Source organism: Ranitomeya variabilis, chromosome 2 (assembly GCF_051348905.1).
Source record: "Ranitomeya variabilis isolate aRanVar5 chromosome 2, aRanVar5.hap1, whole genome shotgun sequence".
Classification (NCBI taxonomy): domain Eukaryota; kingdom Metazoa; phylum Chordata; class Amphibia; order Anura; family Dendrobatidae; genus Ranitomeya; species Ranitomeya variabilis.
Genome location: NC_135233.1, coordinates 709,933,441 through 709,954,395, shown reverse-complemented (window position 1 = coordinate 709,954,395; position 20,955 = coordinate 709,933,441). Strand labels below are relative to the sequence as shown.

The 20,955-nt window shown below is 42.7% G+C and overlaps 1 protein-coding gene across 1 annotated transcript in view; it reads left to right on the top strand.

Annotated features, from left to right (window-relative positions):
• LAMA4 (laminin subunit alpha 4) overlaps positions 1 to 20,955 on the top strand; it is a 214,530-nt gene that overhangs the window by 82,243 nt on the left and 111,332 nt on the right. Inside the window, exons 4-7 of the mRNA XM_077289489.1 lie at positions 4,303 to 4,383; positions 14,948 to 15,162; positions 18,691 to 18,791; positions 20,571 to 20,751. Coding sequence (XP_077145604.1) covers positions 4,303 to 4,383; positions 14,948 to 15,162; positions 18,691 to 18,791; positions 20,571 to 20,751 — 578 coding nt within the window. The remainder of the gene's footprint in view (positions 1 to 4,302; positions 4,384 to 14,947; positions 15,163 to 18,690; positions 18,792 to 20,570; positions 20,752 to 20,955) is intronic.

Below are 20,955 nucleotides of genomic sequence, written 5' to 3'. Positions count from 1 at the left end.
CAGCTTGTAAATGCTTTTTGTAGTCAGCAAAGAGTCTTTCAATTCTTGTTTGAGCGATTTTCATCCATTCTTCCTTGGAAAATTCTTCCAGTTCTGTGAGGTTCCTGGGTCGTCTTGAATGCACTGCTATTTTGAGGTCTAGCCACAGATGTCCAATGATGTTAAGATCAGGGGACTGTGAGGGCCATTGTAAAACCTTTAGCTTGTGCCTTTTAAGGTAGTCTGTTGTGGATTTTGATGTGTGTTTAGGATCATTATCCATTTGTAGAAGCCATCCTCTTTTCATTGAATCCATTCTTCTCTCGTGAAATGTTACCTGTGCCATTGGCTGCAACACAACCCCAAAGCATGATTGTTCCACCCCCATGCTTAAAAGGAACCTGTCACTAGAAATAAAGCTGCTATCTGACAGCTGCGGAGTTAATCTGTAGGTTAACAGCGTTATCCTGCCGTCCGGCACCTGCACTTAGCTGAATGCAGTGGGGAGAAAATTATCTTTATTCTCCAGGCATTCGTTATTCAGTCATAAGGGCAAGGTGACGCCAGTTCAGTCACCACACCCCTGGCCCTATGACTGACAGCGGGCCTCAATGTAGAGTCAGTGTCAGTCAGGCAAGGGCAACTTGAAAATGTTTTGCTATTTTTTATAGCCTGCTTTGTGGGACTCCACCATATTCATTTTCAGAATGCTAGACAGCTGCCTAGAAGAACCCACGGCTGCAGTTTTTTGGCACATGGTTAGAGGAGGCTGAGTTTTTATAAAGCTGTGAAACTTGCATCACCTGGTCTTTCTTAACAATGATAGTGAACGAGCAATAACCCTAAGAGGCTAATTAAGGTCTGAAAGTCCAAAGTCATCTGAAAACACAAATCTCCAAGGGTGCCCAAACTTCTGCTTCGGCCCATTTTCTTTTTCTATTTTTTAAAATATAAAAGATGGAAATATATAAATATATATATATATATATATATATATATATATATATATATATATACACTCACTGGCCACTTTATTAGGTACACCTGTCCAACTTCTTGTTAACACTTAATTTCTAATCAGCCAATCACATGGCGGCAACTCAGTGCATTTAGGCATGTAGACATGGTCAAGACAATCTCCTGCAGTTCAAACCGAGCATCAGTATGGGGAATAAAGGTGATTTGAGTGCCTTTGAACGTGGCATGGTTGTTGGTGCCAGAAGGGCTGGTCTGAGTATTTCAGAAACTGCTGATCTACTGGGATTTTCACGCACAACCATCTCTAGGGTTTACAGAGAATGGTCCGAAAAAGAAAAAAAATCCAGTGAGCGGCAGTTCTGTGGGCGGAAATGCCTTGTTGATGCCAGAGGTCAGAGGAGAATGGGCAGACTGGTTCGAGCTGATAGAAAGGCAACAGTGACTCAAATCGCCACCCGTTACAACCAAGGTAGGCCTAAGAGCATCTCTGAACGCACAGTGCGTCGAACTTTGAGGCAGATGGGCTACAGCAGCAGAAGACCACACCGGGTACCACTCCTTTCAGCTAAGAACAGGAAACTGAGGCTACAATTTGTACAAGCTCATCGAAATTGGACAGTAGAAGATTGGAAAAACGTTGCTTGGTCTGATGAGTCTCGATTTCTGCTGCGACATTCGGATGGTAGGGTCAGAATTTGGCGTAAACAACATGAAAGCATGGATCCATCCTGCCTTGTATGGGGCATCTTTGGGATGTGCAGCCGACAAATCTGCGGCAACTGTGTGATGCCATCATGTCAATATGGACCAAAATCTCTGAGGAATGCTTCCAGCACCTTGTTGAATCTATGCCACGAAGAATTGAGGCAGTTCTGAAGGCAAAAGGGGGTCCAACCCGTTACTAGCATGGTGTACCTAATAAAGTGGCCGGTGAGTGTATATATATATATAGGCGAAATTTTAACCCCGCGCTTTCCAATTCACCAAACAATTTTGCCTCTATCTACGTAATGGGGAATAAGTGAAAGGAAAAGTGTTGGAGGCAAATTGACAGCTGCCAGATGTGAACAAGGGGGACTTAAAGAGTGAGAGCGATGGCGCCAAAGAGTATATACCGTACAGTTGCTAAGGTGGGGCCCCGACATGGGATACTCACCACACACGGGGATACGAACACACACACAAAATGCGCCACACACTACCACGTGCTTGAACACATATACCACCCTCAGCACACATTTCACCACACATACAACAACCTCGCCACATAAAAGTCGAAACACAAAAGTCGCCACTCAAAACTCGCCACGCGCAAAACTCGCCACATGCAAAACTCGCCACATGCAAAACTAGGCTCACGCAAAACTCGCCACATGTGCAAAACTCACCTTATGGAAAACTCGCCACACGCAAAACTTGCACACGCGGAAAAATTGCCACATGCACAAAAGTTGCAACACATGCAAAAGTTGCCTCACACAAAACTTGCACATACTCAAAAAGCACCTCACCAATTTAGTTAAATCTGTGTGGAATATCTCTGGTGTTGAATTATATGTTGTGAAATGCTTCTATTAGCTTACTTTTTGCCTTTTAATAATTACATTTCTATCTATTTGTTTTGTGGTTTTTGTGTGCAGAATAAATTTTTGTTAACACATTCTATTTTGCTAACCGCAGTTATTAACCCGGCCGAAGCCGGGTAGTACAGCTAGTATATACCTAAAAGCCAAAGTAAATGTTTCATCTTTAACTTTAGACCTTTTACAGATCGTTTTATCTTCATCTTGCTTAAGGGTACCGTTACACAAAACGATTTACCAACGATCACGACCAGCGATACGACCTGGCCGTGATCATTGGTAAGTCGTTGTGTGGTCGCTGGAGAGCTGTCACACAGACAGCTCTCCAGTGACCAACGATGCCGAAGTCCCCAGGTAACCAGGGTAAACATCGGGTTACTAAGCGCAGGGCCGCGCTTAGTAACCCGATGTTTACCCTGGTTACCATCGTAAATGTAAAAAAAAAAAAACAGTACATACTCACATTCCGGTGTCCGTCAGGTCCCTAGCCGTCTGCTTCCCGCACTGACTGAGTGCCGGCCGTAAAGTGAAAGCAGAGCACAGCGGTGACGTCACCGCTGTGCTCTGCTTTTACTTTCCGGCCGGCAGTCACAGTCAGTGCGGGAAGCAGACGGCTAGGGACCTGACGGACACCGGAATGTGAGTATGTACGGTTTTTTTTTTTTTACATTTACGATGGTAACCAGGGTAAACATCGGGTTACTAAGCGCGGCCCTGCGCTTAGTAACCCGATGTTTACCCTGGTTACAAGCGAACGCATCGCTGGATCGGTGTCACACACACCGATCCAACGATGACAGCGGGAGATCCAGCGACTAAAGAAAGTTCCAAACGATCTGCTACGACGTACGATTCTCAGCGGGGTCCCTGATCGCTGCTGCGTGTCAGACACAGCAATATCGTATTGATATCGCTGGAACGTCACGGATCGTACCGTCGTAGCGACAAAAGTGCCACTGTGAGACGGTACCCTTACAGTTCACAATAACAGTCATTTTGATCAGGGGTGCCCAAACTTTTAAATGCCACTGTTTTTGCAACTGATCATAGCTAAAGAGTGAACATTTATAGCAGCTCCAGCCTTTACTCATCTTGATATGAAGACAATTCCCTTGCATCAGACAAATCCGCACACAATGCATCAGAGAAACTATTGTTCAACTGGTAGATATTAAAATGGCAGGAAATACATACAGTACAACAATAAGGAAAAAAAATAAAATATGAGGATATCCAGGTTATTAAATAGTGTGGGATCCTTCCGTTCTGGAAAATACTCAGCTTGTGACATCATGCAACATTATTTCATTCTGTTTTATCACAATTATTAGGGCTTGTTCACATGCTGTGTTTTTGCTGCATCATTTCTGCACATTTTTAATGATAAAAATGCTGCACTTTACAATACCAGCAACGTCCATGAGAATTTCATGCAGATGCTAATTATTTTTTCTTTGCAGAATTCAACCATTAAAGCATTTTTGCAAATCTACAGCATGACAATTCTATCTATGTTATTACAGTGTTTTTCACTCATTGAAATAAATAGGAAAAAACCTACGTAAAATGAATAAGGAACACACATAAATACCGGGTTCAAAAATGTGTGTATGGAGTGTATTACCTGCCATCAATGATTTTGGTGCAGATAAATCTGCTGTAAAATACGCAACATGTGAACATACCCTTAGAGAAGTAAAATGTATGTAGAAAGTATAATGTAACTTTTTGTTGTCTTTTTTCCACTTATGTTATTTTATAGCTTTGCTCTCACTTGTTCAATGAAGAGAGGTACAGTGCGCTGCCTTTGTAAGGAAAATTTTGCTGGACCCAAATGTGAAAGGCAAGTACAGTCTCATATATATATACTGTATATATCTCAGTCTCTAAGTTAAAACTGGCATTGAGGAAAGGCTAATGTTCTATACCAGTTGAAAGAATACAACAGATAAAAATCTCATGATAAAATCTGCTGTCATTTCAATAAAATTAAACTCATGTGATAGTCAATGGTGGCACAAAATTTAATAATTTTTTGTTTACTCAAATTGATGTTTTAATTCTGAAAAATCACAATATTGTGCCAACCAAAGTGTTTGCAGCCCGCAGCCTATTGTCAAGTGTGATCCATCTCTTGCAGCTAACAAGCAGAGGTAGATTACAGGAAGTGAGGTGTGTCTTTGTCTCTCTGCTCCTGCTCTCCTGTCTGTCACACAGCATAAAGGTATAGCATAAATGTGGGCTTTCAATTCAGGGCAAGCATATCATTGGCGGGTAAAATGCATGCTGGTAAGTGAGGAAGTGAGGAAAAGGAAGTCCCAGCTCCTATAACATTGTCAGAATACTAGTGAAAGTTAACTGCTCAATCAATAAGTGGATGACAGGTTACAGAGCATGAGAATGGGGGCATTTCTTGTACAGTATATGTGTATGTGGAAAGAAAATGAGCAGTTCCAGCTTCCATTGAAATTTTAGTAAAAAAATGTTTGGTTCTTTGTTATAAAAAATACTAAAATAGCAAGGCACAAGGGCTGTGGTAGCTGATACATACTAGTAAAAAATGCACAGATCCTCTTATCTCTGGTGCAATTTTTACTCATATGTATTAGGTAAAACAGCCCTTGTGCCTTGCTATTTTACTATTTTTTGTAGTGAAGACCCCCACATTTTTTTTTTAAATTTCCATGAAAGCTGGATCTACTCATTTTCTTTCCATTGTCTTGCTGTGTGAGGATCAGGACGAAGTTCCATGAACCCAAAGTATATTGGTGAGCTGAGCTACAAATTTTATTACATATATATTTTTGTGCACAAAAACACTCTTATTATAAGCTTTCTCTGCGAAAATCATATCTCTGACCTTGGTAAAGTTTTTTTTAAACAATAGAAATAGCTGAAAACTTTGAACTTAAATATGATAAAAGGCTGAGGTTCTCTTTAAACATTTCTATGGTAAAAGAGTAAGATAACTGACCAATCATGTCACACTTCCATGGTTCACATCTTGAGTTCATTTACACTGCTCAAAAAATTAAGTCAACACTAAAATACCGCTTCCTAGATATCACTGAATGAAATATTCCAGTTGTAAATCTTTATTCATTACATAGTGGAATGTGTTGAGAACAATAAAACATAAAAATGATCAAGGTAAATCAAAACTAATATCCCATGGATGTCTGGCTTAGGAATGATACTCAAAATCAAAGTGGAAAATCAAATTGCAGGCTGATCCAACTTCAGTGGAAATGCCTGAAGGCAAGGACATGATGTTCAGTAGTGTGTGTGACCTTCATGTGCCTTTATGACCTCCCTACAACACCTGGGCATGCTCCTGATGAGGCAGTGAATGTTCTCATGAGGAATTTCCTTCCAGACCTAGATTAAATCATCAGTCAACTCCTGGAAAGTCTGTGGTGCAGCGTGGCATTGGTGGATGGAACGAGACATGATGTCCCAGATGTGCTTGAGTGGATTCAGGTCTGGGGAATGGGCAGGCCAGTCCATAGCATCAATGCCTTCATCATGCCAGAACTGCTGGCACACTTCAGCTACATGAGGCCTAGCATAGTCATGCATCAGAAGGAACCCAGGGCCCACTGCACCTGCATATGGTCTCACAATGGATCTGAGGATCTTATCCCAGTACCAAATGACAGTCAGAGTACCTCTGACAAGCACATGGAGGACTGGGCGACTCTGCAAAGAAATGCCTCCCCACACCATTACTGACCAACTGCCAAACCGGTCATGCTGGAGGATGTTGCAGGAGGCAGAACATTCTCCACGGCGTCTCCACACTCTGTATTGTTTGTCACATGTGCTCAATTTGAACCTGTTCTCATTCATGAAGAGCACAGGGTGCCAATGTCGAATCTGCTAATCTTAGTGTTTTCAGGTAAGTGCGAGTTGCCCTGCACGGTGTTGGGCTTACAACCCAACATCCACTTGTGGATGTCGGACCCTCATACAACCCTTATGGAGTCTGTTTCTGACAGTTTGAACAGACATATGGATGTTAGTGGTCTGCTGGAGGCCATTTTTCAGGGCACTGCTCCTCCTGTTCCTTCTTGCACAAAGGAGGAGGTAGCGGTCCTGCTGCTGGGTTGTTGCCCTCCTACCGCACCCTCCACATCTCCTGGTGTACTGGCCTGTCTCCTGGTATCTCCTCCATGCTCTATACACTGTACTGACAGACACAGCTACCCTTCTTGCCACAGCTCACATTGATGCCAACCTGGATGAGCAACTTGTGTTGGTTGTAGACACTGCCTCATGCTACCTCTAAGAGTGAGAGCAATGACAAAAAGCAAAAGTGACTAAAACGAATGCCAAAAAGCTTGAGAACAGAGAAATAGTCTTTGGTCACCACCTGCAAAACCACTCCTTTATCGGGGTTGCCTTGCTGATTGCCTTTACAGCAAAAACTGTAAAGCACTGCGGAATATCTTAGCGCTATATAAATAAAGAGATTATTATTATCATTTCTTCCTGTTTTCTGTTCCATTTGCACATCAGCAGGAGAAATTGATTCACAGTGTTGCTTTATAACTGGACAGGTTGATTTCACAGACGTGTGATTGACTTGGAGTTACATTGTGTTGTTTAAATGTTCGCTTTATTTTTTTCGAACAGTGTACATTTCTCTGCAGTTTGACCACAAATGGGTGAGCTATTTGCCGCAAAAATCTCACCTCAGCTGTATACAGCAAGAATATTTCTAAAAACATGCTAATTATTGAGGGCGACACAAAAATAATAAGTGAATGCATCTGAACAAGAATCTACTGTTTGACTTGGACTAAATTACTGGAAAGTTCCATACTTCTGAAACTCAATGAATATATTACGATTCTGTTAGAATCCAGATGTCTGTAATCACACACAAAATAGAGGATAGACGGAAATTCCATAGAGGCTACTTCCAAGCTGTTTCCATAGCGGTAAACATTCATGTTAAGAGAATTTCAAATAATCATATTGAAAAAATATATCTTTCTGAGTAGAAAAAGCTGGGATCGCTCAATGCCTGACAATTACACTCTGCTTCTGGCTGAACGATGGAAATCTACATCCCTTCTCATGACCGTAGAGTTTAGAAAGACAGAACTTTCTAACAATCAGCTCAGATAATAGTACCCCATAACAAAAGGTTGAAATGGCTTTTGTGTTACTCTAATCCAGTGATCCCCAACCTTTCTTATCATAAGTGCTTCATTCAGCACTGAGAGAGGGTCGCGACTCGCGAGTCAAATCCAGAACCAGCCTTCTCCACCACCGAGTAGTGACATCCAGCTCCCGCCTTCACCTAAATTAGTGACACCCAGAGCCCCTATTATTGGTATAACGACAGCCATAGCTTCCCCACAGAAATCACACCAAGGCAGTATAGTTCCATCAAGGGGTTACTTTCTTACTTTCATTCTGTAGTTTTGCATCAAGCACTCACTGCTTACTATCGCATCCAGTTTCAAACACCCCTTTATCTGGCAGAACCATCCTATGTCTAATTTAGCACTTAATTTATTTTTCCAACCTCAAGGCGCATATATATGTATATGCGCATATTGATCTGTTGTTCTATGTAGGGCTACTCATAAAAGTCACTATCTGTGGAGACCTACTCCTCATAGCTGATTTATAGACATGGTGTTAGACAACAGACATCAGCGAGCCGCACTTCATGGTCCTGCAAGCTTCACGTGGCTCCCAAGCCACAAGTTGGAGATCCCTGCTCTAATGTACACAGTCAGATGTCTCAAAATTTGTGCTAACAGTAGCCTTGTTCCCTCTTCTTAAACAATTTGTCCAGGCTTGGAGCTCAAGTCTGCAGTCACTCTTTGTCACTGCAGACTTGCGAATCCTCACAGTGCGCAATGTGCGCATTGTCCTTATTCTCCGCTGCTGGGAGTGGGTGTGCGTGTTACCGAAAGTATGTGATTCCTCTTTAGTATCATAACTGATGGCTTTAAAGCCATATAGGATGGAACTGCAGTGTAAACTAATCCTTTTTTGCCTCGATGACCAAATAAGCACTCAAAAGCTGTGTTACATAGAAAGCAGTTTAGTTTTTTGCTTATTACCATTGATCAGTAAAAGATATGGAAATCACAAGCATGCCTGCAACCCGAACTGATTGGGATTTGCTTAGGAAGAGCTGATGCCTTCGGCACAAGATAGATGCATCACAAATGTATTGTTGTTTCTGTCTGCATAGTGGACAGCTGTACGGTGTCATGTGATGCTCATGCCTCGATCTGTCTATTTACACACTGATCCTACTGCCACACAGCATATGGTCCATTTCCCATTTCTAAAACCATTGTAGGAATATTTATTTGGTATCCAAACCATTTAATTACAAGCTTATAATACCCATGACTGCTCTTCTCAGCCATGAAGTGTAACCTGAGCCAAATCACCCACTTAATGAAATTCCAACTCCTTATTAATTTAGCACAGTTTCTTTCACTGTAAAGAAAGTCTATTATCCTGAAAAACTTTATCCAGTATGAATTTACGGATTGGATTCATAACTACTGATACCTAATGACAAGATAAAATGCAATATACATAAGAAGGGCCCTGTCACCAGGTCTAGAGAAGGCAGTTTTTGCTCTTATTTTCTTCTTCTTCTCCAATGAGTAGTCCATTTTCCTAAATTTGTCATACGGTTCCAGAGATATGGGGCGTTTTAAATATAGCTGATTAGTTCATCAGCCTGGTCAGAAAACTGCAGTCGCTGGGCTCTGAGAAGTCTACGAATCTCCTTATCTCCCAGCATTTCCGGATCTTCTTTTGATTAGCCAATAATGACATTACACCAGCCTGGCTAATCAAAAGCCGCGAAAGCTGAAAAGCAAGAAGATTCACTGGCCTCCCATCCTGTGATCCAGATTACTAACCTGGCCAATGGTCCAGAGTCCTGCAAATCGAATCTCCCTTCACTAGTAATTTGTATTGTCTTTACTGAGGGGGAGCAGCTCACAGATTTTCTGGGGGCGTCCTTGCACTAATACCCAGCGAGTACCGCCTACTTGGCAAAGAACATAAAAATAACTACTAAATAAAAATGTTCCATATCTCTTGTAGCGTATGGCAGATTAAAAAAAAAAACATAAAAAGAATACTCAGAGAAGAAGGAATAAAATAAGTGCAAAAAGGCCTCTTTTGAGTTAATGAAAAGTCCTTTTTAATTGTATTCTTTTCATACAAACATCTAAAAGATGTACTCTGAGGTTATATCAGAATGCATCATTGATAAGTCATTCAGTTGGGCACTGCGTAAAGGAATCCCTACTATTGCTTTTCTCTTACCAAGTGCTTTATTCAATACTCTGCATTGAAGTGCAATCCCTGATAGGCCAAGCAGGGCTGCCACTAGAAATTTCGGGGCCCCATACTGGTAAAATTTTCGGGGCCCCCTTGAGACTCCACCCAGGCTCCACCCCAGCCCCGCCTCCACGCTCCACCCCTCAAACTGTCCACAGTGCCACCGCTCTCTCTTGGAAAATCTCCACTTCTCACCTATCACACACTGACAGTTCCCATCACCAGATCACACATATAGCCAGCAGCTTTTGTTTTGGCCAAAAGATTTTTTAAGCCACCAAAATGACAAGGTAGACACTTTTGGCCAGGCCCTACTCTACTGTAACCTATTAAATATTTGTTAAAATATGCAATACAATATAGGTATATTTTTATTTATTTTTCAATTTTTAAAATGACCTATAATACCACATACAAGGAACAAATACCACAGCACCATGACCAGATGACATATTACCACCACAGTGATTGAATAATATCAAATACAAGGAACAAATACCACAACATCATGACTAGACCACATATTACCACCACATAGTGACTGAATACTACAATACTGATCAATAATACAAAAAACCCACAATACTATCACCATCAGTGCCATTATACACAGGAGATCTGTACTTAGTATGCAGTGTCTGTGTACAGGTAATACAGTGATCACCAGTGACATTATACACAGGAGCTCTGTATATAATGTATAGGTAATACAGTGATCACTGGTGACATTATACACAGGACCGGTGTATATAGTATACAGTGTATAGTGTCAGTGTATAGGTAACACACTGACTCACCAGTGACGTCTCTAGGTGAAGTCCTTCATCTTTCATCCAGCACAGACCGCCATCACTTCATCCAGCCAGGACTAATCTCTGCAGGAAATAACACCGTTATCTCGAGTTCCACTTGCAGAACACATTACTTAATTTTCCCAACTTCTACATTACACCACATGAAGAAAAAAAGGCGATATAGTGTCACTCTACACAGTAACAGGACCGCCCCCCCATTTAAAACAGTATACTCAAAAAATAAAATAAATACATCACTGCAGTAATAATATCCCTTAATTAGCCCCTATGATAATAATATTTGCCATGCCAGCCTCGTTTATCTCATTCCTGGCTCCAGCCATATGTTCTCCCATCCTGCCCTAATGAGTATCCATTCTGCCCCATATGATCTCCCCATCCTGCCCCATCTGTCTCCATCGTATCCATCCTGCCCCATGATCCTGCACGATCTCTCCAACCCTGCCCCGTCTCCAATCATGCCCATATCACCATTCTGCCCCATCTCCAATCATGCCCCGTATCTCCATTCTGCCCCCGTGTCCAGCTTTGTGCCCCCATGTCCAGCTTTGTGCCACCGTGTCCAGCTTTGTGCCCCCGTGTCCAGCTTTGTGCCCCTGTGTCCAGCTTTTTGCCCCCGTGTCCAGCTTTGTGCCCCCGTGTCCAGCTTTGTGCCCCTGTGTCCAGCTTTGTGCCCCCGTGTCCAGCTTTGTTCCCCCGTGTCCAGCTTTGTGCCCCCGTGTCCAGCTTTGTGCCCCCGTGTCCAGCTTTGTGCCCGTGTCCTGCCCGTGCAGGCAGCAAACAAACCCCCCCACCGGGCCCCGGGCCCTGTTTGAATCCGTGCAGGTGCGTGCAGCCAGCAAACAAAGCCCCCCAGCCCTGGGCCCTGTTGAAATCCATGCAGGCAGCAAACAAACCCCCCCACGGGCTCTGAGCCCTGTTTGAATTTGTGCAGTTGCGTGCAGCCAGCAAACAAAGCCCCCCACCCCTGGGCCCTGTTGAAATCCGTGCAGGCAGCAAACAAATCCCCCCCCGGGCCCTGTTTGAATCCGTGCAGGTGCGTGCAGCCAGCAAACAAAGTCCCCCAGCCCTGGGCCCTGTTGAAATCCATGCAGGCAGCAAACAAACCCCCCCCACCGGGCCCTGTTTGAATCTGTGCAGGTGCCGAGGTGCGTGCAGTCAGCAAACAAAGCCCCTCACCCCCCCGGGCCCTGTTTGAATCCACACAGACCGGTACTTACCCTGCTGGCCCGCCCCCTCCACCTGCTCCTCGGGTCTGCACAGCTGCTGCAGCAGCCTGCACGTCCTGCCAGTGTCCCCACTCCCCCGTCACCTTGTCTGGTGGTCCCCCGCTGCCGACTTTGTCTGCTCCTCCTGGTCCTCCGCAGTCTGCTGCTCCTCCTGGTCCTCCGCCGTCCGCAGCCACCCACGTGGCACACCTCACGCTGCTCTGCTCCGGAAAGAGGAAGTGGAGCAGGGCAGCGTGTGACGTCACTGGCCCATGATGCACCGGGCCTTAAAGCCACAGCGCTCATTTAGGCTGCTGCGCTGCACCGCTGCAAACATAACGGTGACGCTGGAGCGGCGGCGCAGCCTGAATAAAATGTCAGGGGGGCCCGAGGGGAGCGCGGACCGGGCTGCCAGCGTGCTCGGGCCCCCCTTTTTGCTCCTCATCACCGGGCCCCATACAGGTGTAATGCCTGTCTTGCCCTGATGGCGGCCCTGAGGCCAAGACATGCATTCTTTTATACACTGTGTTCCAAATTATTATGCAAATTGCATTTAAGTGTCATATAGATTTAATTGTTTTGTTTTTCAAATAAACTCATGGATGGTATTGTGTCTCAGGGCTCAATGGATCACTGAAATCAATCTTAAACACATGTGATAATTGGTTTTCCAGGTGATTCTAATTAAAGGAAAACTACTTAAAAATTATGTTGCACATTATTAAGCAGGTCACAGTTTTCAAGTAACATGGGAAAGAAAAATGATCTCTCTGCTGCTGAAAAGCATCAAATAGTGCAATGCCTTGGTGAAGGAATGAAAACATTAGACATTTTCCAAAAACATAAGCATGATCATCGTACTGTTAAGAGATTTGTGGCTGTATCTGAGCACAAATGTGTTTGTGCTGATAAAGGCATAATGAGGAAGATTTCTGCAGGGCAAGTTCATCGGATTAAGAAAGCAGCTGCTAAAAAGCCATTACAAAGCAGCAAACAGATATTTGAAGCCTCTGGAGTCCCTCGAACCTCAAGGTGTAGGCTCCTTCAAAGGCTTGCTGTGGTGCATAAACCTACTATTTGGCCACCCTTAAACAGTGTTCACAAGCAGAAATGGTTGTATTGGGCCCACACATATATGAAGACTAATTTCCAAACAGTCTTGTTTACTGATAAGTGTTAAGCAACCCTGGATGGTCCAGATGGATGGAGTAGTGGATGGTTGGTGGATGGCCACCATGTCCCAACAAGGCTGCAACGTCAGCGAGGAGGTGGAGGAGTCTTGTTTTGGGCCAGAATCATGGGAAACAGCTGGTAAGGCCCTTTAAGGTTCCTGAAGGTGTGAAAATGACCTCTGCAAAGTATATAGAGTTTCTGACTGACAACTTTCTTCTATGGTCTAAAAAGCAGAAACGTGCCTTCAGGAGCAAAATCATGTTCATGCTGACAATGCCCCATCTCATGCTGCAAAGAATCCCTCTGAGACATTGGCTGCTATGGGCATAAAAGGAGATAAACTCATGGTGTGGCCACCATCTTCCCCTGACCTCAACCCTATAGAGAACCTTTGGAGTATCATCAAGCAAAAGATCTATGAGGGTGGGAGGCAGTTCACATCAAAACAGCAGCTCTGGGAGGCGATTCTGACTTCATGCAAAGAAATACAAGCAGAAAGTCTCCAAAAACTCACAAGTTCAATGGATGCAAGAATTGTGAATGTGACATCAAAGAAGGGCCCTATGTTAACATGTAACTTGGCCTGTTGGGATGTTTTGGCGTTAAATAGCTTTTTTGTTCAGTGAATGTGACCTCCTAATGCTACAAATTCCACAAATGAGCATTTTCAGTTCTTTAAAGCATATCAAATGTTTAGAAATTCTACTGTGCCTAATAATTAGGAACAGTGCATTTTGAGTTTTTATTCATTTTGGAGATTATACTGTTATCATTGGGAGGTTTCTTCAATAAAATTCGATGTATAATCTAACGGGTGATGACTTTTATTAGACTGACTGTCATTTGCACCGACCATTTAGGAAAATCTGATAAAAATGTAATTTGCATAATAATTTGGAACATAGTGTAGTAGGCCTATACATGAGTTCACAGATTCCTAATATTTGTTGCATGCTACACCATGTCAAAATAATGATGGGAGCACATGATTTAAAATCTGATTACTACCAACAATCATAACTGCACATAAAGGAAGTGACCACTTTAAAGAAAAAATTCCAAAACCGCAATGCACCTTTACATTGTGATTCTAGTAGCAAAGCTATCTTATATCATACCCCATAAAAGACCTTGGTGGCTCAGTGGTTAACATTGCAGCGCTGGGTTCCTGGGCTCAAATCCCACAAGGACAACATCTGCAAGGAGTTTGTATGTTCTCCCCATGTTTGCGTGGGTTTCCTCCGGGTTCTCCGGTTTCCTTCCACAATCCAAAGACATACTGATAGGGAATCTTGACTGTGACCCCAATGGGGCTTCAGACTCCTTAAGCAGTTTCCAATTCCTTTGTTCTCATGCGAGACAAGCCATTGAAAAATGTGTCTGGCAGTCAATTTCTCCCCTCTACCCATAGAAAATACATATGACGAAAGAAGTCAGTTAAGCATTTGGCCAACCGCTACCTCATGTATATGGGCACAACCCTTGCTTTCTATTTCCTATGCCCAAAAAAATTACAAGTAATTCCTATTTAAAAACTTACAAGTAATTCCTATTTATATTTAAGTGGTGTTCAAAACGCCCCATAAAGTTTCGACAATTGGCTTTGCTTGCAATAGTTCAGTAACTAAACTCCTTATATGTAGTGAGGTTACTTTTACCGCCTAAGCAAAAAGCCAAAGTATATTTTTCTTTTTAAATGGTGCCCAACGTATAAATTGCAATTAACTGAACTGTTTAATAGAAGCACAGTTAACGAGACCGTTAGAAATGTCTCACGGAAATGTTAACTCAATCATTGCGTTACACGTAACAATGTGATTTACTAAGTGGCTTCATGTGAAGAGTACAGTTTGTTATGGTTACTTGATTTTTATTTAAGGTGTGCCCCAGGCTATTATGGCAACCCTCTCCTGAGAGGCGGCACATGTAAAAAATGTGACTGCAGTGGAAACTCCGATCCTAACTTGATTTTTGAAGATTGTAACGAAGTAACGGGACAGTGCAACAGCTGCTTGCACAACACCACTGGATTTCACTGTGAGCGCTGCGCACCGGGCTATTACGGAGACGCCAGAGTAGCCAAGAACTGCAAAGGTATTTCTTGTTTGTCAGTTTTACATTACAGGAAATTTCTGCTTTCTAAAAAAATGAAAGTTATTATAAAAAAGGAGTTGAGAAAGGATTAAACCTGTTCTCATACATTAACAAGCATCCCTAATTAAGACAGCATAATAAAAGGGTTGTCCGGTCTTGTGATAAAAGTCTGCGGTCACTCTATGTGGCTGCAAACTTCTGAATCCTAACAGCGTGCAGTGTGCATGCTGTTAGGATTTACCAGTATTGCTGGTAAGAGAGGGTGGTCACATGACTGAAAGTATGAGATTTGCATACTTCCAGTCACATTCCAACTAGACGTGCTCGATCTCTCTCTTCACAAGTGAATTGAAAGAAGCCAAGCATGTCTGGTAGGCATGTGATCGCATATACACAAACTGCATACTTGCGGCCATGTGACTGCCAACACCCACGGCAATACCATCTGTACCGTACACTGTGGTCGTTCCACAGCCGCCGGCTGCAATAGTTCGAAAATAAAATAATTAATAAAACAGCATAGGGACCCCTCTATTTTTGATAATCAACCTTGAATAAGCTGACAGCTGGATGTTGCAGCCCCCAGCTGTGAGTTTTGTCTGGTTGATTCAATAAAATAGGGGGGAACCCACGCCGGGTTTTTCATTCATTTATTTCCGAACTATCGCAGCCGGCGGCTGTGGAAGGACCACCTGCTGTTGTTCGGACTTTAATATAACCCTCATCATTCTCCTCTGCTCGCCGGTAGAGCAGAGGAGAATGATGAGAGCCGGCATTAGCACCAGCCACCAGGGAACAGCACTTACTGTAACACTTCTTCCCTGGCGGCCGTCCGTGTAATACTGATGTGGCACATGGGTGGCACATGGTTGTGCATGTGCCACACGTAGTACACACACAGACACATGGACACGGATATCTCCGGTACCGGAAACAAATGTGCTTGTGAAAGGGGCCTACAATGGGATTTCATAAAGGCTACTGTAGGTGTAATGTGTAGGTGCCTAATATTTGTGTCCATATAGTATATATGGGAGCATTAGGCACATATAATTTATCTAATATATTAATAGTTTTCCTTACGTGCCAGAAAAGATCCATCAACAGAAACGGGTAGCAGCAAAAATCACTTTGCATAATCAAGAAAGGTGCTGAAAAAAAACCAATTTCAATAAAAGGTTACGTTACTATACATAATAACATTTATGGGCAGGACAAATCTGAAAGACCTGACAAATGCTTTAAAGGGAATCTGTCAACAGGTTTTCACCATCTAATCTGAGAGCACCATAATGTAAAGAAAGAGATCCTTATTCCAGCTATGTGTCACTTACTGGGCTGATTTATGTAATTTTAATAAAATGACTATTTTATCAGCAGGAAATTATCACTAGAAGACTGGTAAATCTGTTACCATATAGTCCACCATATTCATGAGCTCTGTATAACCCGTCCCCACTACTGATTGGCAGCTTTCTACCTATGCACAATGTACACCGAAAGCTGCCAATCGGTGATGTAAACAGGGTTATTCAAAGCTCAGCATTCAGAGAGCTGGTAGAACTGCAGACGATAAAACAGTGATTTTACAAAAACTGCAGCAAGCAGCCCAGTATGTGACACATCACTGGTATCAGGGTCTCTGCCTATGCATCATTCTGTTCTCTGATTGCATAGCAACATCTTGGTGATAGATTCCCTTCAAACTGAAGTCTTATGTTTATCTTGTCTCACAGAGTTTTCCCCTTATTATTAAAACCTTATATCTTTATTACTTATCAATAAAACCTTAGTACATAAATACCTAAATAATATTACACCAGCACCACAAAAAGACAGAAATACACCCAGGGGGGGTGCCTATCCCTATACTGGCCTATCTCAACCTGCCTGCTTGCGGAGGTTGGCACCCTAACCCTGCGCAGTGGCGCCCCCGCTCCTCGATGGCTCACCCTGCTACCCCTATTGGGCCCTATAGTGGCAGGGGGTGAGGAAGATGGTGAATAGGCAGGTGAGAAAGAAAGATGTGTGTGTGCACAATTGAGGCGGCAGAAAAACAATTGCTGATGATGGCATCACACCGCAAGGGGATTGTCCCTACCACTGTATGGCATTCATTCATCTCTGGCTGGTATATGCAGCAACGAGATAAGTACCCTGGTTTTCATTTTCTCCTGATGAACCTCGGCAGAGGGGAAACGCGTCGAGAAAGAGACATTGATCTCAACCTGGTACAGACACTGATGATACATGTGTCTTGGTAGAGAAAGAGATATTTATCTCAACCTGATATAGGCACTAATGAGATGTGTGGCTTGGGAGCCACATTTGAGCTGATTGAATATATGGTCAATTGGCTCGGGTTATTGTGAATTGCTATTCATCTATGATACATGTGATTGTTTTTTAGGGTGGTGGTTTTTGTTTGTTATATATTTTTCTGGCCTAGGTGTGTGCAATTGTTTTTCTGCCGCCTCAATTGTGTGCGTTGCAGTCATCCATGCATGCATAAATTATGATAAATATGGGGCATTGTATATTGTATGTGGGTCCATAGGCATATACTACACATTAGCTGAAGGGATAAATCTATAGCTTCTCTAGATAGAATAATCATTATATATGCAGTGCATCCTTTCTGTTGCACTATTTGAACCCAAGAAATTCTCTTTTTTGCACTATTTAAATTCATGAATTGTGAGGGCATAGAAAGTATCCTCCAATTGTTCCATAGAAAGTATCCTACAGAAAGAGTATCAGGTTACTCAGCTAAGATATATTTCTTCTGTTAGGTCATATTAGTGACATCTACACAACCTAGGGTAGTCTGAATTATCATCTAGTAGCAGAACCTAATAATTGCAGTATACAGTATTTGCCTAGTGTATGCAGCCAATAAGAAATCCTCTCAGTACGCATAATACATTGCGCACACACACATCTTTCTTTCTCACCTGCCTATTCACCATCTTCCTCACCCCCTGCCACTATAGGGCCCAATAGGGGTAGCAGGGTGAGCCATCGAGGAGCGGGGGCGCCACTGCGCAGGGTTAGGGTGCCAACCTCCGCAAGCAGGCAGGTTGAGATAGGCCAGTATAGGGATAGGCACCCCCCCTGGGTGTATTTCTGTCTTTTTGTGGTGCTGGTGTAATATTATTTAGGTATTTATGTACTAAGGTTTTATTGATAAGTAATAAAGATATAAGGTTTTAATAATAAGGGGAAAACTCTGTGAGACAAATAGTAATAATTCCTCGGCTTCAATTACGTTTACACTGTATTCAAGATCTTATGTTTATCTTCTGAAATGTAAATGAGAAATGTTAAGGAATGGGTAATGAGCTGAGCCGCAAAATCATTTCTAGAATTAAGGGACCATAACTCTCATACCTCACTTGCATGTCAGAAGATAAATGTAGATATAGAAGTTAAGGGCCATTAATAATATTACCAATAATGGTAGTAGCCGGTGTTCACACTTGACTACATGATAATGCTGCGCTGCCTAACGGTAATTTCATATTTCAGAATGCAAGTGTTCTGCGTGCGGTACAGAATTGTGCAATGACATAGCGGGGAGATGTCACTGCAAACCAGGCGTCACTGGCATTACCTGTGATCATTGTCAAGTGAGTATTGATAGACATTGTTCCTGGAACAACCAAATGATATATCCTACACTATACTTTATCACTGCTGGCATTTTGTCAGAACACTCTTAATGAAGTCTGTGCCCCAAATTCATTAAAGGTACCGTCACATTAAGCGACGCTGCAGCGATAGCGACAGCGATGCCGATCGCTGCAGCGTCACTGTTTGGTCGCTGGAGAGCTGTCACACAGACCGCTCTCCAGCGACCAACGATGCCGAGATCCCCGGGTAACCAGGGTAAGCATCGGGTTGCTAAGCGCAGGGCCGCGCTTAGTAACCCGATGTTTACCCTGGTTACCAGCGTAAAAGTTAAAAAAACAAACAGCACATACTCACCAGCGCGTCCCCCAGCCTCTGCTTCCTGACACTGACTGAGCTCCGGCCCTAACAGCAGAGCGGTGACGTCACCGCTGTGCTTTCACTTTCACTTTAGGGCCGGCGCTCAGTAAGTGTCAGGAAGCAGACGCTGGGGGACGCGCTGGTGAGTATGTGCTGTTTGTTTTTTTAACTTTTACGCTGGTAACCAGGGTAAACATCGGGTTACTAAGCGCGGCCCTGCGCTTAGTAACCCGATGTTTACCCTGGTTACCAGTGTAAAATATCGCTGGTATCCTTGCTTTTGCTGTCAAACACGGCGATACACGGCGACCCAGCGACCAAATAAAGTGCAGACCTTCTAGCAACGACCAGCAATTTCACAGCGGGATCCAGATCGCTGCTGCGTGTCAAATACAGCGATATCGCTATCCAGGTCGCTGCAACGTCACGGATCGCTGGCGATATCGCCTAGTGTGACGGTACCTTAATAGATGTTCCCCTCTTAACGAATTAGGTGCAATTTTCAGCTGCCGTCCACCACTGAAAGATATGTGCTCGTCAGGGACTAGAATGCATTTCTGCTGTAACTCACGGCACAGTTGTGGCTTAAATTATCATGAATTTGTTGGACGTGCTCCCTCCCGGCTAAACTCTGCCCACTTTTCAAAATTTTTGGTGGCAGGGATTGACCTAAAAGCATAATTTTGCTTAATTTAAAACAGTTTCATGCCAGAATTCTAACAAAACTGTTTGATGAATAGAAACCTATGTAGTACTTTATATTGTGATATTCCACAATTTAATCTTGAGAGCTAGTTTACATCAGCAGAAAATCCAAAAAATACCCAAGTTTAATGAAATGTACGTACAATATATTGTACAAATTAATTGATTCATCATTAGTAAGTTATACCTAGTTATAACATTTAATGAATGAGTGTGTTCTGGTTTTAACAAATCAATATTATTTGCATAGTCAAATGCTTTTAAGACTTTGTAGATAAATTCCTCACCATTTTGCCTACTTCCTGCCATTCACAAGGAAATGTTTACTTCTAATGGATGCAGTCATGGGCACACTGGTGTATACCTCTGATGGACATACTAGAACTGTGAACCCTCTTTACCTGCGTGATTGTCACACGACCATGGACAGATTTTTGCCTTTGGAAGTAAATAAACATCCTACTGAGTCAAGCAGAGATCCTGATAAAATAAAGGAATTATCGTAATACAGAAGGTTTCTTTGAAAACTGTACATTTTTATTATACAAAGAATTATTATTATTATTATTATTATTATTATTATTATTATGTTGGTTTTTTTTAAATCCCAATACCTTTTTAAAATAATTTTTAACTTTTCCCTTTATTGTAAACATGTAACTTCTCTAGATCAGGGCATTTAATTCACGTGTCTCTGTTTTGTTACTTCCTAGATTGGGTACTATGGTTTTGACAGTTGTTTGGGCTGTCAGAAGTGTGAATGTAGTGTTGCCTCCTTGGACAACAACTGTGACCCCATAACTCAGCAGTGCAGATGTAGACCCGGCATAGGGGGTCTGAAATGTGATAGATGCAAGTCCGGATATTGGAATTACGGGCCATCTGGTTGTCAGAGTACGTGTTTTGAAAATTTTATGTGAGCTTGAATTTTTTCTGTAAAATAAATATAAAGACAAAATATTAACTTTCACATAAGGTTGCACTATCGCATTCAGTAGTAAATGAGGATTTAGGAGCAGATTCTGCTTTTGCAAATCTGCCAGTATTTTGCATCCAATTAAAGTGAGTACTTTAGACTTTATTCACATGCGTTGAGTT